Source organism: Ipomoea triloba, chromosome 13 (genome assembly GCF_003576645.1).
Source record: "Ipomoea triloba cultivar NCNSP0323 chromosome 13, ASM357664v1".
NCBI lineage: Eukaryota > Viridiplantae > Streptophyta > Magnoliopsida > Solanales > Convolvulaceae > Ipomoea > Ipomoea triloba.
In genome coordinates, this window is record NC_044928.1 from 22,825,803 (window position 1) to 22,844,442 (window position 18,640).

At 32.6% G+C, this 18,640-nt stretch overlaps 1 protein-coding gene across 3 annotated transcripts; it reads left to right on the forward strand.

The window, feature by feature from the left end:
• Nucleotides 1-9,427: 9,427 nt before the first annotated feature.
• LOC116001818 ((+)-neomenthol dehydrogenase-like) lies at nucleotides 9,428-16,407 on the forward strand. 3 transcript variants are annotated; one of them, XM_031241767.1, is made up of 5 exons: nucleotides 9,428-9,556; nucleotides 9,798-10,047; nucleotides 12,141-12,200; nucleotides 14,298-14,471; nucleotides 15,851-16,407. In XM_031241767.1, the coding sequence occupies exons 1-5, from the start codon at nucleotides 9,492-9,494 to the stop codon at nucleotides 16,223-16,225; spliced, it is 924 nt and encodes a 307-aa protein (XP_031097627.1). In that variant the 5' UTR covers nucleotides 9,428-9,491; the 3' UTR covers nucleotides 16,226-16,407. The 3 variants fall into 3 exon arrangements, with proteins under 3 accessions (XP_031097627.1, XP_031097624.1, XP_031097626.1); XM_031241764.1 differs by lacking the exon at nucleotides 9,428-9,556 and having other exon boundaries at nucleotides 9,642-10,047; XM_031241766.1 differs by lacking the exon at nucleotides 9,428-9,556 and having other exon boundaries at nucleotides 9,642-10,047; nucleotides 14,304-14,471.
• The last annotated feature ends 2,233 nt before the right edge of the window (nucleotides 16,408-18,640 follow it).

Below are 18,640 nucleotides of genomic sequence, written 5' to 3' on the forward strand. Positions count from 1 at the left end.
GGGGGGGGGGGGGGGGGGGAGTTTGATGATGTACATTTGTGTATGAATTGAGGGGAAGAATTCTATTGAGGATGTGACATTGCATGGATGTACTTAGGGGAGTTGTTTGTTGATATAAAGGGGACGGAGATTTGTTTGTTTGATCAACGTATGCCAAAGTGGGAGATTGTTAGTACGTAAATAAATTAAATTAATATAATTACATTAATTTGATTATAATTGTATTAGTTTAATTAATGTTAGTACTTGATTAATTTATTGTTGGGATATGTTGGTTCAATCTTTATTTTATTGAAAATAATATATGGGAAAGATACAAAGCTGTTGGAAAAATTGTTGCTAATATCTGTAATACAAAAGAGATACAAAATAATACAGAAGAACAAGGGAACAAAACTGGATCATCTGGTATCTTCAGGCGTGTAATTACTTTCCTATAAGTTTTAAATCTCCCTTAGAAAAGCAACAGGGTTCCAGATTTAATCTTATGGGATACAAGAAGATAATAAAACTCTTAAGTTGTTTCAATTAAGAATTTCCTGGAGAATTGTAGGACTGTGAAATATCAAGGTTAAACAACAAGTTAAGTTGTCTGTTCATCAGATGTATCTCCTTTAGATTTTATAGAAATAAAATCTGACTGTTCGAGAGGTGACTGGAAGTTTATAGCGGTTACAAAACCAACTTCCAAGATATATATGAAATATAACTGATTTGGGATTTATTTACGTAACAGGATGTTCGCATGCATGTTAAAACAAAGTTCAAACAACTATATTAACATTTCATTATTTCATATGCATGAGTCCATGCCCATAGGAAATAATAAAAGTACAACCACATGCATAGTGACAACCATACTGCCTTTGTTCGAGAGGTAGAATAAAAAGGCTCCTTATGTAAATTCAACAGGTTTGCATGTAGAGTAATTTAAATGATTACACACATATTTTATTATCTTTATTTGCACTTAGAATATGCAAATAAGATATTGACAATATGCAACCACATGCAACACTTTTCATGCGAGACATCAAAGGCAACTAAGCATCATTCGAGAGATGCATCCCTTCTCGAGAGATAAAACTGCAGAAGAGTACACATGCATATTATCTTCATATACTAATATCTTAGTGTGCAAGCACCATGCAAACAAGATACATAACACATATATGAATATAACGTGCATGTGCTGAAACTCCTCAGGCGAAGCCTCCATTCCTTGACATAAACCAATTTCCATGCAAGGATCTCGCTTCGCCAAATATCACTCGAGAGAGATGACCTTCGAGAGATCAGACAACCACCAGCATTAGCTTTATAGGTCATTAGTTCGAAACATAACTCCTGCGAGACAGATTCCGCGAATCGACCTCTCGCACGACCTCTCGAACACCTCTCTAGACCTCTCAAATAACCCAAAATCATCTCTACCAAACTCAATAATATTTACTACTCCACAACTCCAAACATTATTTAAGCTTGCATGGTAGACATCTGAACCATTAATCTCCATTACTACACAAATATCCAATAGTCCTCCTCTATTTGTATAGTAAAATTAATGTTGTACGAAGATAAATCCAAAACTCATGCATAAATGAAAGTGTCTTAAAGATTGAACTTCCACATAGTATAATACGCGATACATCAATTCGGATTGCAGTGGTGGACGAGCCTTGAACCACGCAGTCTCTTTGAAGAAATGTAGGTAAAATACACACAAGTTTTACAGTCACAACAACTCAAAACTTGACACTATTAAAGGCCATGTGTCCGTATCCATTAATGAGCACATACCAAGTAAAGCCCAAACTTGTTTGAAGCGGCCACACCTCATGCTCATAGAGGCTAATCTTTTAATTCATGCACTGCATCATGCATTTTCTCAAAAGATCAGTTAAGAGTAAAAACTCATCCCTACAACAATGCAGACCCAAGCATCACCTTTCCTTGGGATACAATTAAATTAAACTTTTGATGCTTGCAAATCACAAAATGAAGTACTCATCATCATTGAACTCAAGACCTAACGTTATAACTTAGGCGTGAGTTGTGCTTTCCTTCACTTGCAATTTAAATAATTAGGCTTTCCATATCCCTCAGATTATTTTGTACTTAACAACCTTGTACAATCCTTAAACTAGGATATTGTCTTGTTAATTACCGTACTAAATAATCAGCAATACATAGTAAGGCCTTTCAATTAAAACGATGTATTTAATAGTAGGTTATCACACCATATCATTTCCGATGTCTTTGAACCATGTCCCTTGTCATAGCTTTGTTAAGTGGATCCGCTAAATTAAACCGGGATCGTACACAGTTCAGCGATACACAATTATATGAGATCTCCCGCACATAGCTATGTACCAAGCCAATGTGTCTTTACTTGCCAATATAACATTGTTATATCCTTGGCCAGTGTATGTAGCTTTACTGTCACAGTGTACAAAATCAGGTGACATCGATTTCAGCTAAATCGAAATTTCCAAAACAAATTCCTTAGCCACTTAGCTTCCTTGCATGCCGAAGCTAAAACAATAAGTTCATGTCAAAGATGGATATTCCTTTTGAATATACTAAACCATAATTAATGATTTATTCAAGTATTCCAAAAATTCCTTTTAATGCCATCTATTTTGACAACAGTACATGATGATGGATAGAACTTTAATATTCTATCAATTAACTTGTAAAATAAAATATTTAATTGATTATATAGGAACCTTCTTTTCAGGTTACTAGTCAATAAATATTTATTTCCTGCAAATTTTATAACCAAGAATTTCAATCACCATGTAGAACTTATTAACACTGAGTGATTTCTTAAAATCAAAATTAAAACCTCCTCTATTTGGACTACCATCCACTTGGGAGAATAAATTGATAAGCATTCTCCACTCAGAAATATTCATTCATTTTGGAGAACAAGCTTATACTGATAAACCTCCTTCATTCAGAAAATCCATTCACTTTGGAGAAGAAACCATTTTGATTTTTAAGCTCACTCTTTTCATGTTTCTTCTAAACTGAAGAATCATACCAACTTAAATCATAATCCATGACTTAAATTTAAAATTCCTTTTTACTAGTCAATTTCCATACTAGTTGAACCAGTAAATTTTTGACTTTCAGAATTTTAACACATTCTCAGTACGAGAATTCTTGTGTCAAAGACATTCATAAAATCTATGAATTTTATCATCATGCATTTCTCATGCATGAAAGTTACAGCATGCCTTAAAGAGAAATATTACAGAATATTTCCAAGACTTTCTGCCTTTATCAGAAATATAACAAAATATTTCAAGGCCTCCTGCCTCACCCAAAAATATATAAAAATTATTTCAAGGATTTCAAAAGGATAGAATTTTCTATTGTGCTAGAATACCAATAATTATATTCATACATGAAACTGAGAATGATTTCATTGAATATTATAATATCATCATGCAACTTAATAACCATGCATATGATACCAGAAAAATTGGCAACACCAAATTACACCAAAAAATGCAATTTACAGCACACCAAGATACAACTTAAAAAATGTATCTAGTCAACCATGCATGCAACCGAGACAAAGTCTCATATATAAAATATTTATATATACATGCATAAATAAATCCTTGTATTTATCAGACTATGCAGAACTTTAAACGAAACACATGCATCATCTCTAGGCATGATACAGAACTTAGCCGGTAAGTAATTAAATTAAAACTTACATTCATGCCGAGGCCGAGACAAATAAAAGAACCGTACCGATTACGTCCTACAACTTGTATATGCTGTTATCCTTGATCTCTTCCGGCCATTGATGCAGTATATCCACGATAGGAAAATACACAATTTCCACGTGCCAAATAAATCACGGCTAACAACATGATTTATTTCTATGAACCTAGTTTTATACATCTCACTAATCATATTGGCATAATTAATGCCCCATGATTCTGAGTGAAGACAGAAATAAAACTTCATACTTTCATAACATGTATTAAACCACATGCACAGCATGTACATATCATGCCATGAACATCATGCAAAACCCGCATGAATTCTTCTTGTACAAAGAAATGACATACCCAAAAGTGATTAATGTCATATTCTTACCACCAAATTCGAAATTCACATTCTGAAAATTTTCCGTGAACGGAAACAGTTGCTTCACGCCTGACATCTTGTCTTCAAAACGGATCAAGACAAAATCAATGATCACAGGTTTAGAAAACTTTAAAGCTTATAGATTGTTGGAAAAATTGTTGCTGATATCTGTAATACAAAAGAGATACAAAATAATACAGAAGAACAAGGGAACAAAACCGGATCATCTGGTATCTTCAGGCGTGTAATCACTTTCCTATAAGCTTTAAATCTCCCTTAGAAAAGCAACAGGGTTCCAGATTTAATCTTATGGGATACAAGAAGATAATGAAACTCTTAAGTTGCTTCAATTAAGAATTTCCTGGAGAATTGTAGGACTGTGAAATATCAAGGTTAAACAACAAGTTAAGTTGTCTGTTCATCAGATGTATCTCCTTTAGATTTTATAGAAATAAAATCTGACTGTTAGAGAGGTTACTGGAAGTTTATAGCGGTTACAAAACCAACTTCCAAGATATATATGAAATATAACTGATTTGGGATTTATTTACGTAACAGGATGTTCGCATGCATGTTAAAACAAAGTTCAAACAACTATATTAACATTTCATTATTTCATATGCATGAGTCCATGCCCATAGGAAATAATAAAAGTACAACCACATGCATAGTGACAACCATACTGCCTTTGTTCGAGAGGTAGAATAAAAAGGCTCCTTATGTAAATTCAACAGGTTTGCATGTAGAGTAATTTAAATGATTACACACATATTTTATTATCTTTATTTGCACTTAGAATATGCAAATAAGATATTGACAATATGCAACCACATGCAACACTTTTCATGCGAGACATCAAAGGCAACTAAGCATCATTCGAGAGATGCATCCCTTCTCGAGAGATAAAACTGCAGAAGAGTACACATGCATATTATCTTCATATACTAATATCTTAGTGTGCAAGCACCATGCAAACAAGATACATAACACATATATGAATATAACGTGCATGTGCTGAAACTCCTCAGGCGAAGCCTCCATTCCTTGACATAAACCAATTTCCATGCAAGGATCTCGCTTCGCCAAATATCACTCGAGAGAGATGACCTTCGAGAGATCAGACAACCACCAGCATTAGCTTTATAGGTCATTAGTTCGAAACATAACTCCTGCGAGACAGATTCCGCGAATCGACCTCTCGTGGACCTCTCGAACACCTCTCTAGACCTCTCAAATAACCCAAAATCATCTCTACCAAACTCAATAATATTTACTACTCCACAACTCCAGATATTATTTAAGCTTGCATGGTAGACATCTGAACCATTAATCTCCATTACTACACAAATATCCAACAAAAGCTACATTTGTGGAGTGTCTGATTATACTAATTAAAGGTTCCTGAAGTTGCTCAATAAAGTGAGTGGTGGCTAAAATCTCTCAACAAAGGATTTCGCTAAGATTCATTCTCATTAATCCCCTCAACTCGACTACGTGACAGATGGGTTAGAAACATGGGATTAACTCCCTATCTTTGTGGTGCAACATGGGATTAAGTTCCCTATTTTTGAGGTGTCCAAAACCACTATAGAAAGGGATCTTTGTAATGAAGATGAAATGAAGTTTCCGAAATGGGAAAAATAGTAATATTATTCTGGAAGGTGCTACAAAGGATTATTTGGAAGGTGCTGCAAGGAAACTTCAAAACAGGGAAAGATTGATGTACTTATCTAGAGAAGTCAGCTCCACTTTATATTAGTACAAGCTGTGCTAAAATCATGGTTGCAATAGGCGCTAGTCGGGCGGTAGACTAGCGCTTAGCGCCTAAGCGGTCCCTAGGCAGTTCTAGGCGGTGACCTATAAAAACAAAAAATTAATTCATGTGTGTGGGTGTATGGCATATATATATATATATATATATATATATATATATATATATATATATATATATCTTATTTCTCTTACTTATATAAATAAATAAATTTAAATATATATATAAATATAATAATAAAATTAACAAGGCCGACTCGCTCGAGTTAACTCGGCTAACTCTGTCGAGTTGGACGAGTTAACTCGGTCAAATTCGGCCTAGTCGACCGAGTCAGGTGCTAGGCGGCCTCCTAGGCGGACGCCTAGGGAGCAATTCGTCTCGGTCTAGGAGCGCCTAGCGCCTAGGCGGTCTAGGCGAGGATTTTTGCAACAGTGGTTAAAATCTAGGTTGGTTATAATTTGTTTAATTGGCAGAATTAGTTCAAACTGTACTTGTAAACAATTTTCATAGAGTTACTTTATGAGGTTAATGTTTAAATAGGTGGTAGACCTAGTTTTGTAATTCGTTGAACCTTGTAATTGTAAAAACCAACAGGTTGATCTTAAGTGAAAAAGTTTCGGGTGTGACCCCGCAGATTAGGAGTTGTTCTCAAACTGCGTTATCAAATTTAGCTGTGTACTTATTTTGGAGCTTCTTTTATTGCTTCATATTGTGTTATATATCTGCATTACGTAATTTCAATTGGTATAAGAGCAGTGTCCCTTAATTTGTTAGAGAGATCCTAGGAATACTCGAGTGTTGTTTTGCAGAATGGAAGAGGGTGCCTCAATTTCACAACCACCATTATTGAAAAGAGTAAGCAATTATGCTTATTGGAAGGCCGTGATGAAAGCCTTTATCAAATCATTGGATGAAAAATGTTGGGATGCCGTTGAAAATGCTTGGATTCTACACATGATGACGGTCGAGAATGAAGAGAAGAAAAAACCTCTTAGTCAGTGGACACCAAACAAAAAGAAACAATCATCAGCAAAATAGGGTCATGAATGCTATTCATAGTGCACTTGGACCAGATTAATTTGTGTTAATTTCACTTTGCGCTGCAATTGAAGCAAAATACATAAAGATGCAACAAGTAAAAAAATTCCTATTAAGTGATTTATCCACTGCGGATGGAGGACAACAAACCCGTGATAGAACAATTCACTAATAAATAGTTTTGATTCTTGGGAAAATAAGCCCACACAATATGAAATGGATGAGTCCATAGCCATTGCATGCATCATAGACAAGTTATCACAGTGCGCATTTTAGTGCCTTTTGAGTGCACAATTTTAGCATTTGAGTGTACATATTTGTGCTTTCAAATACATAATTTTGATTAGGGGTGTCCGTTTCGAGCTTCGATTTACTCTTCTTTTTTTTTTTTTTTGAAAACAGCTTCGATTTACTTCTTTATTGGTTTAGTTAACAATTTCTATATTTGTAAACAAAGTGAAGGCACATAACATGGCAATTATAGACACATAACATGATAATTACGTATACATAAATTGTTACTGCAGACACAAAATATGTTAACTGCAGAAATATAAGATGTTGGTTAACATGTTATATGTGGATTAACATATTTTATACCTACAGTTAACAATTTATATGTATGTAGTTATCATGTTTTTGTGTTTGTAATTATGAGCATTTAATCCTAAAAAATGAGAGCGGCTAGAAGGTGATTGCAGATCATTTTAACTAGTAAGATTCAATAATTAAAGAAAACAATTTAAATTAGCCACCGAACTATACACAAAATTACAATTAGGCCATCCAACTAAAAAATATTACAATTAGCTTAGATCCCTAAACCGTCTAAAGTTATGCGATGGAACCAAATTTAACATAATCCTTAGTTCATTGCTGGTGTAACGGTCATTCTAAAAAATGAGAGTGGCGACAAGGTGATTGCACATCATATCATTGTAACTAGTAAGATCCAATAATTAATTATAGATCAGAAAAAAAAAAAGGTCAAATATGCCATTGAATTATTAGTATTTATGCAATTGGGTTATCGGACGAAAAGTGTGCAATTAAATCATTTAACTCTATAAATTTGTGTAGATAACATATTTAGCAAGTTGCTTTCAGGTTAAGTCAAATGACTTTAACTCTTAGCTTCGTACTTCAATATGTTGAGAAAGTAATTATAAATAGATATTGCATTGTAATAGAGTAAGCAGTATTAAAAAAATAATACTCCCTCTATCACATTTTACCTGTCCTATTTACTATTCATTGGTCAAACCAACTCTTTCTTCTTTGCTTATTTTCTTTAGTAATTTTTTATTATTTTTAAATTTAATTTTTTGTGTTTAATAGTACTTTTAATGTAGTTTCTAAATATATAAATTTTATATATTAATGCTAAACTTAATATTATGAAAAATTGGATTAAAAATTACTTTAGTCAAGCACGAACCAGACAACCATTTTGGGACGGAGGTAGTAATAAGTAAGATGACATAACATTTTTACTATTATGTATTAAATTCAATAGTACGTTGTCGTGAAACAAATGTGATACACTACCAGCATGTTTGATTCACGGAATGAATTTTAAGGGAATTGGAATAGTATTTCATAGTGAATGGAATAGGTCAATAGAAATTGTATTATTTTGTTTGGTTCGCGGAAGGAATAGACTGTAGGAATGTAATTTCAGTGTCTGGTTGGTTAAAAGAATACAAATGGAATATGTTTAAAAAAAACATAAATACTCAAAAATGTATTATTATTATTATTATTATTATATATAAAAATATATATATATATATATATATATAGAATTTGTAAATGAATGAAATTCTAAAAATCCTAATTTACCATATCTCCCTCTGGATATAAACAAAGATATGTGTGTATATGATAATAATAATAACAATAATAATTATTATTATTAACGAATTTATGTATATACTTCAATGAATATAATAATTTATTATATAAACGTAAATATTTAATTAATTACATTATATATATACACATCTAATATATGGTGGTCGCCCCTTAACTTGCGGTTAGTGCGGCGGCACCACTATGTATACAAACATACACCACTCAATGTTTGAAAATGCACCACACAATTATGCATCATTAGGTACGGATCACCAAAACACACACCACTAGGTATGCAAATATACACCACACAGTGTTAGCAAATGCACCATTAGGGGTAGGAGAGTTATAGTGCATTATTTTGGGTGTGTGGTGTTTTTTTGGTGTTTTTGTATATTTTCAATGTGGTGCGTTTTCTAACATTACTGGTGCATTTTCTAACATTGAGTGGTGCGAGGGGAAGGCACGGCCACATTTGAACAGAAATATATATATATATATAATCAAACTTACCTGCATCATTAAATATTAGCTAAATCAGGCCAAACCAAGTACGGCTTGTTTTGTTTGAAAGCACATTATATCTTAAAAATATATTCGGTACACTAGATTTTCCAACCCAATGTACGTATAGTAGATACCTCCTATAACACGCTGCATTTATTTACAGAAGAATCGCCTATATATAATGTAGTAGTAATAGTATGTAGTTTACTATATGAGACATTCTGCATTCTCTTCAATAATGGCAGGGGCAATCAACGCTACTGACGCATCAAAAAGGCAGGCAAATTAAGTTGATGCACATCACTTCATTTTATATATATATATATATATATATATATAGAGGAGTGAGATCAAGTGCAGACAACTTGTCCCTTGCGAGCGTGCGGATGCACTATCAAGTCCGTATCGGCTTAATGGTGTATCCGCACGTTCTCACCTGAATGCTTGTCCGCACCAGAACTCAACCCCGTATTTATAGTTTATTTAAGGTGATAGATGAATATATATATGGATGCAGGTATGCAGTTGTGACAGGAGGAAACAAAGGGATGGGGTTTGAAATTTGCAGGCAGTTAGCTTGTGATGGAGTTACGGTGGTTTTGACTGCGAGAAACGAGAAGAAGGGAAGTGAAGCTGTGGAGAAACTTAGAGCTTTTGGCTTCTCCGATGGTGATGTGCTCTTTCACCACCTGGATGTTACCGATCCCTCCACTGTCTCTTCCCTTTTTCATTTCGTCAAAACCAATTTTGGAAGACTTGATATTTTGGTGAGTACGTGTACTAGTTGTGTATGTGTATGTGTACAATCAATTTTCACTTTATAATATAATTAACCAATTATTTACCATTACCATGGATTAGGGGTCATGCATGGTAAATATTGAATAGTGATTCAAAAATTATGTGTTCGGCAGTTATATATTATATGCATGCCTTCACCAGTATTGTAAGAATTGAGCATAAGCGTTAGACCACTCAACCGTGACGATTTAACATTTAGGCGCTAACTCGGTGCGAGTTAACTCGACAAGTTGACTTGGTCGAGTTATTATTATTATTTATTTAATTGATTTTTCTTTTACAATAGTAGAGATGTGTAATATTATATATATATATATATATATATTAAATATAATATTATGGCACATGACTCTATGATAACTCTTGGGAAAAGATATCCCAGAGCCATGTTATAGCACATGGCTCTAGGATAACTCTTGGGCAAAAAATATCCTAGAGCTATGTGCTCATATATATAATAGTATTGATATGCAAGATAAGATTTGATTGATGAGAATTTAAGTAAAACGAGCGGAATTTTTAATAAATACGAAATTTATTTATTTTGAGTGGTTAAATTTATTAGGTCAATGATTTGAATTTGTCAACACGTTGTCACTTAGGACATGATTCACGCACAATTTTTTTTTCTTTTTTTGTATTTTGCCTAGAAGGGCATTTGGCACCCGACTAACGCCTAGTGTATTTTACAACATTGGTTTTGAGTTAATAAATTATGTACATGCAAATAGATAGAATATATAGATACATAATACATAGATATTTGTATACATAGTGGTGCGGCCGCACTGACCGCACGTTAAGACGCGGTCACACTTGACTCATTGATAACTCTTGGAAATGATATCCTAGAGCCATGTGTTACAATATTATAGCACATGGCTCTAGGATAACTCTTAGGTAAAAGATATCCTAGAGCTATGTGCTCATATATATAATATTATTGATATGAGAATTTAAGTAAAAGATAAATGTGGTCATTTTCATAAATATTACAAATTTTTAAAATGAGTGAGATTTTTCTTATAAATATTACAAAGTTTGTTTATTTTGAAATGTTAGATCTACTTGATCAATGATTTAAATTTGTCAATATGTTCTCACCTCCGACATGGTTCTCACCTGATTAGGGATATATATATATATATATATATATATATATATATATATATATATATATATATATATATCCTGCTAATATATGCACGCACAGTTGTTTTTTTTTTTTTTAAATTTTGCCTAGGAGAGCATTTGGCACCTGACTAACGCCTAGTGTATTTTACAACATTGGTCTTTAGTTAATAAATTATGTGTATGCTATACATAACTAAAAAATATAGATACACAATATAATTTTGAATCAAAATTTACAATGTAAGATCATATTCTATAGTATAATTTGCTTATACTTAACTCACTGAGCCTTAATCATATCTATTCGTTGGATAATGTTATTATGAGGTTATTAATTATAAAATTAAACAACATCATTCAATGTATACATATTTGGAAAATAACATTGACCAAAATTGGAGTGCGTGCAGTAGTGTTAGACTTTCAATCTACTTTATGAGCATCCCACCAATACATTTTTGAGGGGTTTCTTTTGATCTTTTACCTTCAGGTGAAAGAGATAGAAAATTTATTATTACAAATGTCAGTTTTTTTTTTTTTTGGCACACTGCACGAAAAATAAAAAATAAAATTTTTTTTTGACACACTGCACGAAAAATAAAAAATAAAAATTGTCTGCTGTAAGTGTGCGTTGGGCACATAAAAGTAGTCAATTTTTTTTTCTTTTTTCTTTTTTGCTCCCCACCCCCTCTTCTTTTTTCTTTTCCAATACATTCTAAAAATTGTGAAAACATTTCAACTGCTTATTATTATTATTATTATTATTATTATTATTATTATTATTGTTATTGTTATTGTTATTGTTATTGTTATTATTATTATTCTATTATTATTCTTTTCTTATTGTTATTATTGTTATTGTTATTATTATTATCATTATCATTATTATCATCATCATTGAATGTATGTATGTATATTGTTTTAGGTGAATAATGCTGGAGTTATTGGATTGGCAATGGATGAAAACGTTCTAAAATCTTTACAGGTATGTTACATTTCTAGTCATCTATCTAGTGGATTCTGTAAGCTAAGACTGCTAAGCCAACGTCCTTTTTCTTCTATTGCTATACTATCTAAGCATGATTCATATTGTATTGTGAATTCTGGTCTAAAAGTTATGTATATGCAGTTAACACATTATGCAATTAATAGTTTCTGTACCTGTAAATAATTGAAGGCACATCACATGATAATTACAGACAAATAACATGATAGCGATAGACATATAAATCGTTAACTGTAGGTACGGAATATGTTAATATGTTATGTGTCTCCAGTTAACATATTATGTAACTCTAGTTAACAGTTTATGTGTTTGTAGTTATCATGTTATGTTTCTTCATTTTATTTACAGGTACAAAAACGGTTAACTGCAAGTACAAATGTGTCAATTGCATATACAAAATATGAAGGTTAATTTTAGACCATAAGATAGATCATGTTCTATAGTATAATTTGCCATTGAATTCAATAGCTGGGCTAGGTTATGTTATTGAATTATTAATGTAAAATATTTTGTAGTTTTTTTTTTAAATAAATAAATATTTTGTAGTTAAATGGTATAAATTTTAATTTTAGGTAGCTAGAAAGTTGGTTACTAATATGCATGATTCCAACCCTCTTAAATATATTATTCTAATTTTTTAAAAAAAACAATGAATTACAGTACATATAATGAACTATAATTAAAATTAAAATCGATTCGAAGGTTGGGATAACTTCAGCTTGTGTAGAAATTTTTTAGATTGTTGAAATTTTAGAATGATATAAATCCATATATTATAATTGAGTTAGATTCATTTTCCTTTAAGGGTGTGTTTGGAAACCCGGAAAATGATTTTCGAAAATCATTTTTCGCGTTTTCTTTGTTTGGGAACGCATGAAAATACGGTCAACGGAAAACAATTTCCGTTGACCAAGAAAAATCAAGCCAAAATTTCGGAAAACAGCTTTCGGAAGTCATTTTTCGAAAATGGCTACACGGACAAACCATGGCGTAGCTGGCGGAAAATGGACCAAGGAGGTGGGGTAACAACTGGTTTCCGGCGAAAATCTATAGGTTCATTTTTTTTTTCAATTTTATTTTTTTAATAAATAACATTATTTTAATATTATTATAATTTTTATATTTTAAATAAAATAGTTAACATCTTTAATTATACAATTCAACCCATTTTCCAGAAAATGAACCAAACACAAAAGACAGTTTTTCAGAATACATCCAAATACTGAAAATGAAACCATTTTCCAAAAATTATTTTTCAAAAATCATTTTCTTGCTTTCCAAACACACCCTATTACCTGGGATAATTCAATATTCTGTGAACCAAACGTCCCTAAAAGTCAATTCCGTGAACCAAACTTCCCTAAAAGTCAAATCTAAATATACAACTCAAAATTGAGTCAGATGCTAAGACAGTTATTGAAGCCATTAGGACTAATCATTATTGTTACTCTTCTTTTGATGTGATCATTTATGATATAAAAGTTTCTCAAATGTTAGCTCTATTTTTTCTAATAGAGCTGCCATTAACTAGCGAGGGAGGGAAACTTTAGTTATTGTTGATCGTAAGGAATGGTGGATTTCACCTCCTTCGTTCTTTTTGAATGTTCTTGTTTCAAATTTGAATGAATGAATTTCCGTTATTTACTTTCAATATATATATATAATATCACATTAAGAAATGTTATATGTCATTGTTTGAATTAGTTTTTCGAAATGCAGTGAAATTCTTGAGAATGATTTATTAATTAATTTGTATAATATTCATTGGTATCACTTTCTCCAAATTTTTTAGATAATGTGAAATTTACTTGTAATAAGCATATTATATAGTTTTAGTAACAAATTATGTACATGTTACATGTAACATATTATATACCTTTGGTTTATTTACAGGTATATAATCTGTTAATTGAATGTACATAATATATTAACTTTAAATACATAATTTGATGCGGACGACGAATTCTGGTCGAAAATATAATTTGCTAAATTGATCTTTAAAAAAAAAGTGTAGTTACAAAAAAACATTTGTGAAGTCATATTTTACAAGATGATGATGTGATTATATATGCATAGATGAAGGGAGCCCATTGGTCGAGTGCACTTTTCCACAATTATGAGTTGACTGCTGAATGCATTGAAATAAATTACTATGGATCAAAGAGAATGAGTGAGGCATTTCTCCCCCTCCTCCAATTGTCTAAATCTCCAAGAATAGTAAATGTCAGCTCTGGTGATGCAAAACTGGAGGTATTTATATTCTATATCTTTTTTTTTTTTTTAGTTCATGACTTATTAAATAAATGTCACATTTTCATTAATTGAAAATGAAATTAAGTCAATATTGAACCCATAGCCAACAAAATGAAAAGAAAAAAAAAAAAAACTAGACCACCCAAAAACAATAAATAAATGGCATTATCAAGGTCGACCCTACTCATGTACCAATAGTTACCAATAGTTATAACAAGGGTCTACCTTGCAAGGTGGATCATGGTGTAAAAATTTTACCTTAATTTTTCTCTCTTTTTTTGTACAAATAAAATTAAGTAATTTAGAAGCTATAATTGAGATATTTTAACTGACACTTATATTGATTTTTTTTATTTTTTTAAATAAATCAACAAGTACATAAAGTCATTACTTTATATACATAAATTTGGTTTGATAAAAGTCACTACTGTAAATACATAAGTTCACAATTGTAAATTTATAAATTCACTTTACTACTATAAGTACATAAATTGATCATTTTTGTAAGTACATAGATTCAGTGTTAGTGTCATTTTTACGTATCTACAGTATTATTTTTATGTACCCAAATTTTTGTGTACCTATAAAATTGTGGTCCACCATACAAGATGAAAGTGGACCCCGATCAATGATAAAATTTTAGAAAGAGTTGACATTAAATATTTGGTGAATAATTTTGTATCTAAATATGTACTACAAAATCACTTTTTCAAAAAAAAAAAAAGTAAAACTTTGAATTGTATTTTTTCTCTAGAGTATATTTTATATATTATATTTTGCAAAAAATATAAACAATATATTTTTATTTTATATTTGAATATATACTAAATTTAATTATTAAATAAGCCCTTATTTTTATTGGAACAACCCTGAACATTATAGTTCAAAGTCGAAAAGGACAAATTATATTATGGACCATGATCTACGTTGTAAGGTAAATCACTAATAAATATTTATTTGTAGTATACTGAATACTTATTTTTAATGTATTGAAAATTCATTCGTTAGGTAGTATACAAAAATGAATCTATAATGTATTAAAAATAAACTGTCAAAAAATAACATATAATATACTAAAAATGAACATATATGTCACTAGTTGACCTTATAATGGATCATAGTCCATAATATTTTTTGAGTACTACTGACTCTGTTACAATGTAGTATTAAATTGAGATACCGGGTGCCACTAGACCACAAGGTCTTTGGCGATTATAGTCCATAATATACTTGGACTAAAAGTGGTATTAACTAATCACTTAAATTTTTACCTAAAACATCAAAAGAATTGTCATAACATAATAACTTCCACTGCAAGGAAACGAACATACATCTATTTTAGTTGTTGACCAACTTATATTTGTTTTATATTTTAGAAAATATGTGATGAGTGGGCCAAAGGAATATTAAACAACGTTGAAAGCCCCCCTGAAAAGCTTGACGAAGTGCTGAATAAATACTTGGAAGACTACAAAAATGGTTGCTTAAAGTACAACGGAAAGTTTCCAATCCCATCGGCCTACACTGTTTCCAAGGCAACCATGAATGCTTATGCAAGAACCATAGCGCACAAATATCCTTCTTTGCAGGTCAACTGTGTCAACCCTGGCTATGTTAAGACAGACCTAACCTTCAACACCGGTGGGATTACGGCAGAAGAAGGAGCTCAGAGTGTTGTGAGGGTGGCTCTACAGCCTGAAGATGGACCTTCTGGCGTCTTCTTTGATCGTCAAGAAATTATATCATTTTAATAAGAGTTAATTCCGATTATGGTCTCTCGATTACTGTAGTGTTTTCTATTTTGATTTTCGTGTTTAAAATATCTATTTACTTTTTTTTTTTTCATTGTTGTAATATGTGGTCCCTAAATACCTAATAAGACCGAGAGAATTGAGCTTGGTACTGCTAATTTATATATGTTTGTATTTCTATATTTATGGGATTACTAGCACTTATTTGTGCAGCTCACAAAAATAATTGTGCAATTTAGGTGTCCATTATTAAATTAAATAAAAAAACTAGAATAGTTATAGTATTTAACTATATTTGTGTTTAAAAAACAGAGAGTAAAACTTATATATACGTGTATATGTGTATCATGAAAATTTGATTGGGATTGTCTCACCAATCTTGAACTAGGATACTTTGGACTATGAATGACAGTATATTAGAGAGACAAAGTGATAAGATATTTTGAACTTTGGTGTAAGGCAATTTATATCATGGAATGTGGTCCACCTTGGATCAATTACGATGAGAGCTATAGTGTTTGTATTAGAATTGCTCAAATACAATAGTATAGATTACAAGTGTATATATAGGAACCGAGTCAGATCAGAGACAAATTAGGATAGTGACTCGTAACAAGACTCAACTACATAGAATCCTAATACAACCCCTCAAGCACAGGGTACACTGGTAACATGTAGCTTGTCTCTCAAAAAAAGAAAATCTTGACCCTGAAAGAGATTTAGTAAAGATGTCAGCAACAAGTTGATCTTCAGTTGAGATAAAGTTTACTTGGATGTCTCCTGTAGCAACCCTGTCCCTCACAAAGTGATAGTCAATTTTCACATGCTTTGTTCGAGCATGAAAAATTGGATTAGCACACATATATGTAGCACCAAGGTTGTCATACCAGAGCTTTGGCATGGAAATTCTGGGAGCCCCTATCTCACATAGAAGAGAGAGTATCTATATTACCTCAGCACAGACATTAACTAGAGCTTTGTATTCAGCCTCGGTAGAGGACCTAGCAACTGTCCTTTAATTCTTGCAAACCCATGACACTAGATTTGTCCCCACTTGTGGACTTTCTATCTTCAGGACAGCCAGCCCAGTCAGAATCAGAGAATGCATGCAAATCATTTTAGCTAGACTTCCTTATTCGCAGTCCCAGAGAGAGAGAGTTCCTTTAACATACCTTAGCACACGTTTCAGTTGCTCCCAGTGTGTAGTAGTCGGAGCATGCATGTGCTGACAAAGAAGGTTAACTGTATAGGATAAATCGGGTCTTGTGACAGTTAAATATTGCAACGCACCTACTAAGCTTCTATACCGAGTGGGATCATCATATAAATCTATATTGGCAGAGGCATGTCTCGAAACAGATATAGGAGTAGTAAGAGGCTTGCAGTCTGTCATACCAACACGTTTTAAAATGTCTATCATGTATCTACATTGAGAAAGCAGAATACCATCATCACACTAGATGGTTTCAATCCCAAGGGAAAACCCAAGCTCCCCAAGATCTCTAATTTTGAAAGCATATATTAGATAGTTTGGACAATAGAGTATTCACCACAATCTGATCATTCCCCATAACAAGAATATTATCCACATAGAACAATAAGTAAACAGTGGCAGAATCTTGAGAAAAATAAAATAACGAGACATCAGTCATAGAAGCCTTAAAACCAATAGACAATAGAAAAGTATGCAGACGATTGAACCAAGCTCTCGAAGCCTGATTTAATCCATACAGGGATCTCTTTAACAGACATACATGATCAAGGAACTAAGCATCAATATAACCTGGAGGCTGGCGCATATAAACAGTTTCACTCAAAGTACCATTCAAGAAGGCATTATGAACATCTAGTTGTCTGAAAAACCAACTAGAAGAGAGAGCCAGAGATAGAAGTAACCTGATAGTAATAAGTTTTACCACTGGACTGAAAGTGTCAAAGAAGTCTTGCCTAGGAACTTGATTAAACCCTTTAGCTACCAACCTGGCTTTGTGTCTTTCAATTGAACCATCTGCCTTTCGTTTGGTGCGAAAAACCCATTTGGAGCCAATGACATTCATATTAGGTTTGGAGGGAATGAAACACTACACTAAGTCTAATTATGCAAGAGAGCATTATACTCTTGATCCATTGCGTCCCACCACTCAGGATGCTTGACTGCTTGCGAATAACACGTGGGATTAGTGGGGCAAACCTGTACAGTCAATCCTGCAATGGGGGTACGGGATTTGCTTCTAGTTGCCATGGCATGAGTCCGCTTAGTCGGGCGCGTAGTTTGACCACGTGGACGGCCACGAGGACGTTTTTCTGCACCTGCAGGGCGTGAAGGAGCAACCTGAGGAGGATCTGTGGAAGAAGAGCACGGGCTGAAAACGGACTCAGCCCAAGGACGTGGCATAGTGTCCGGAGGAGCCTGCA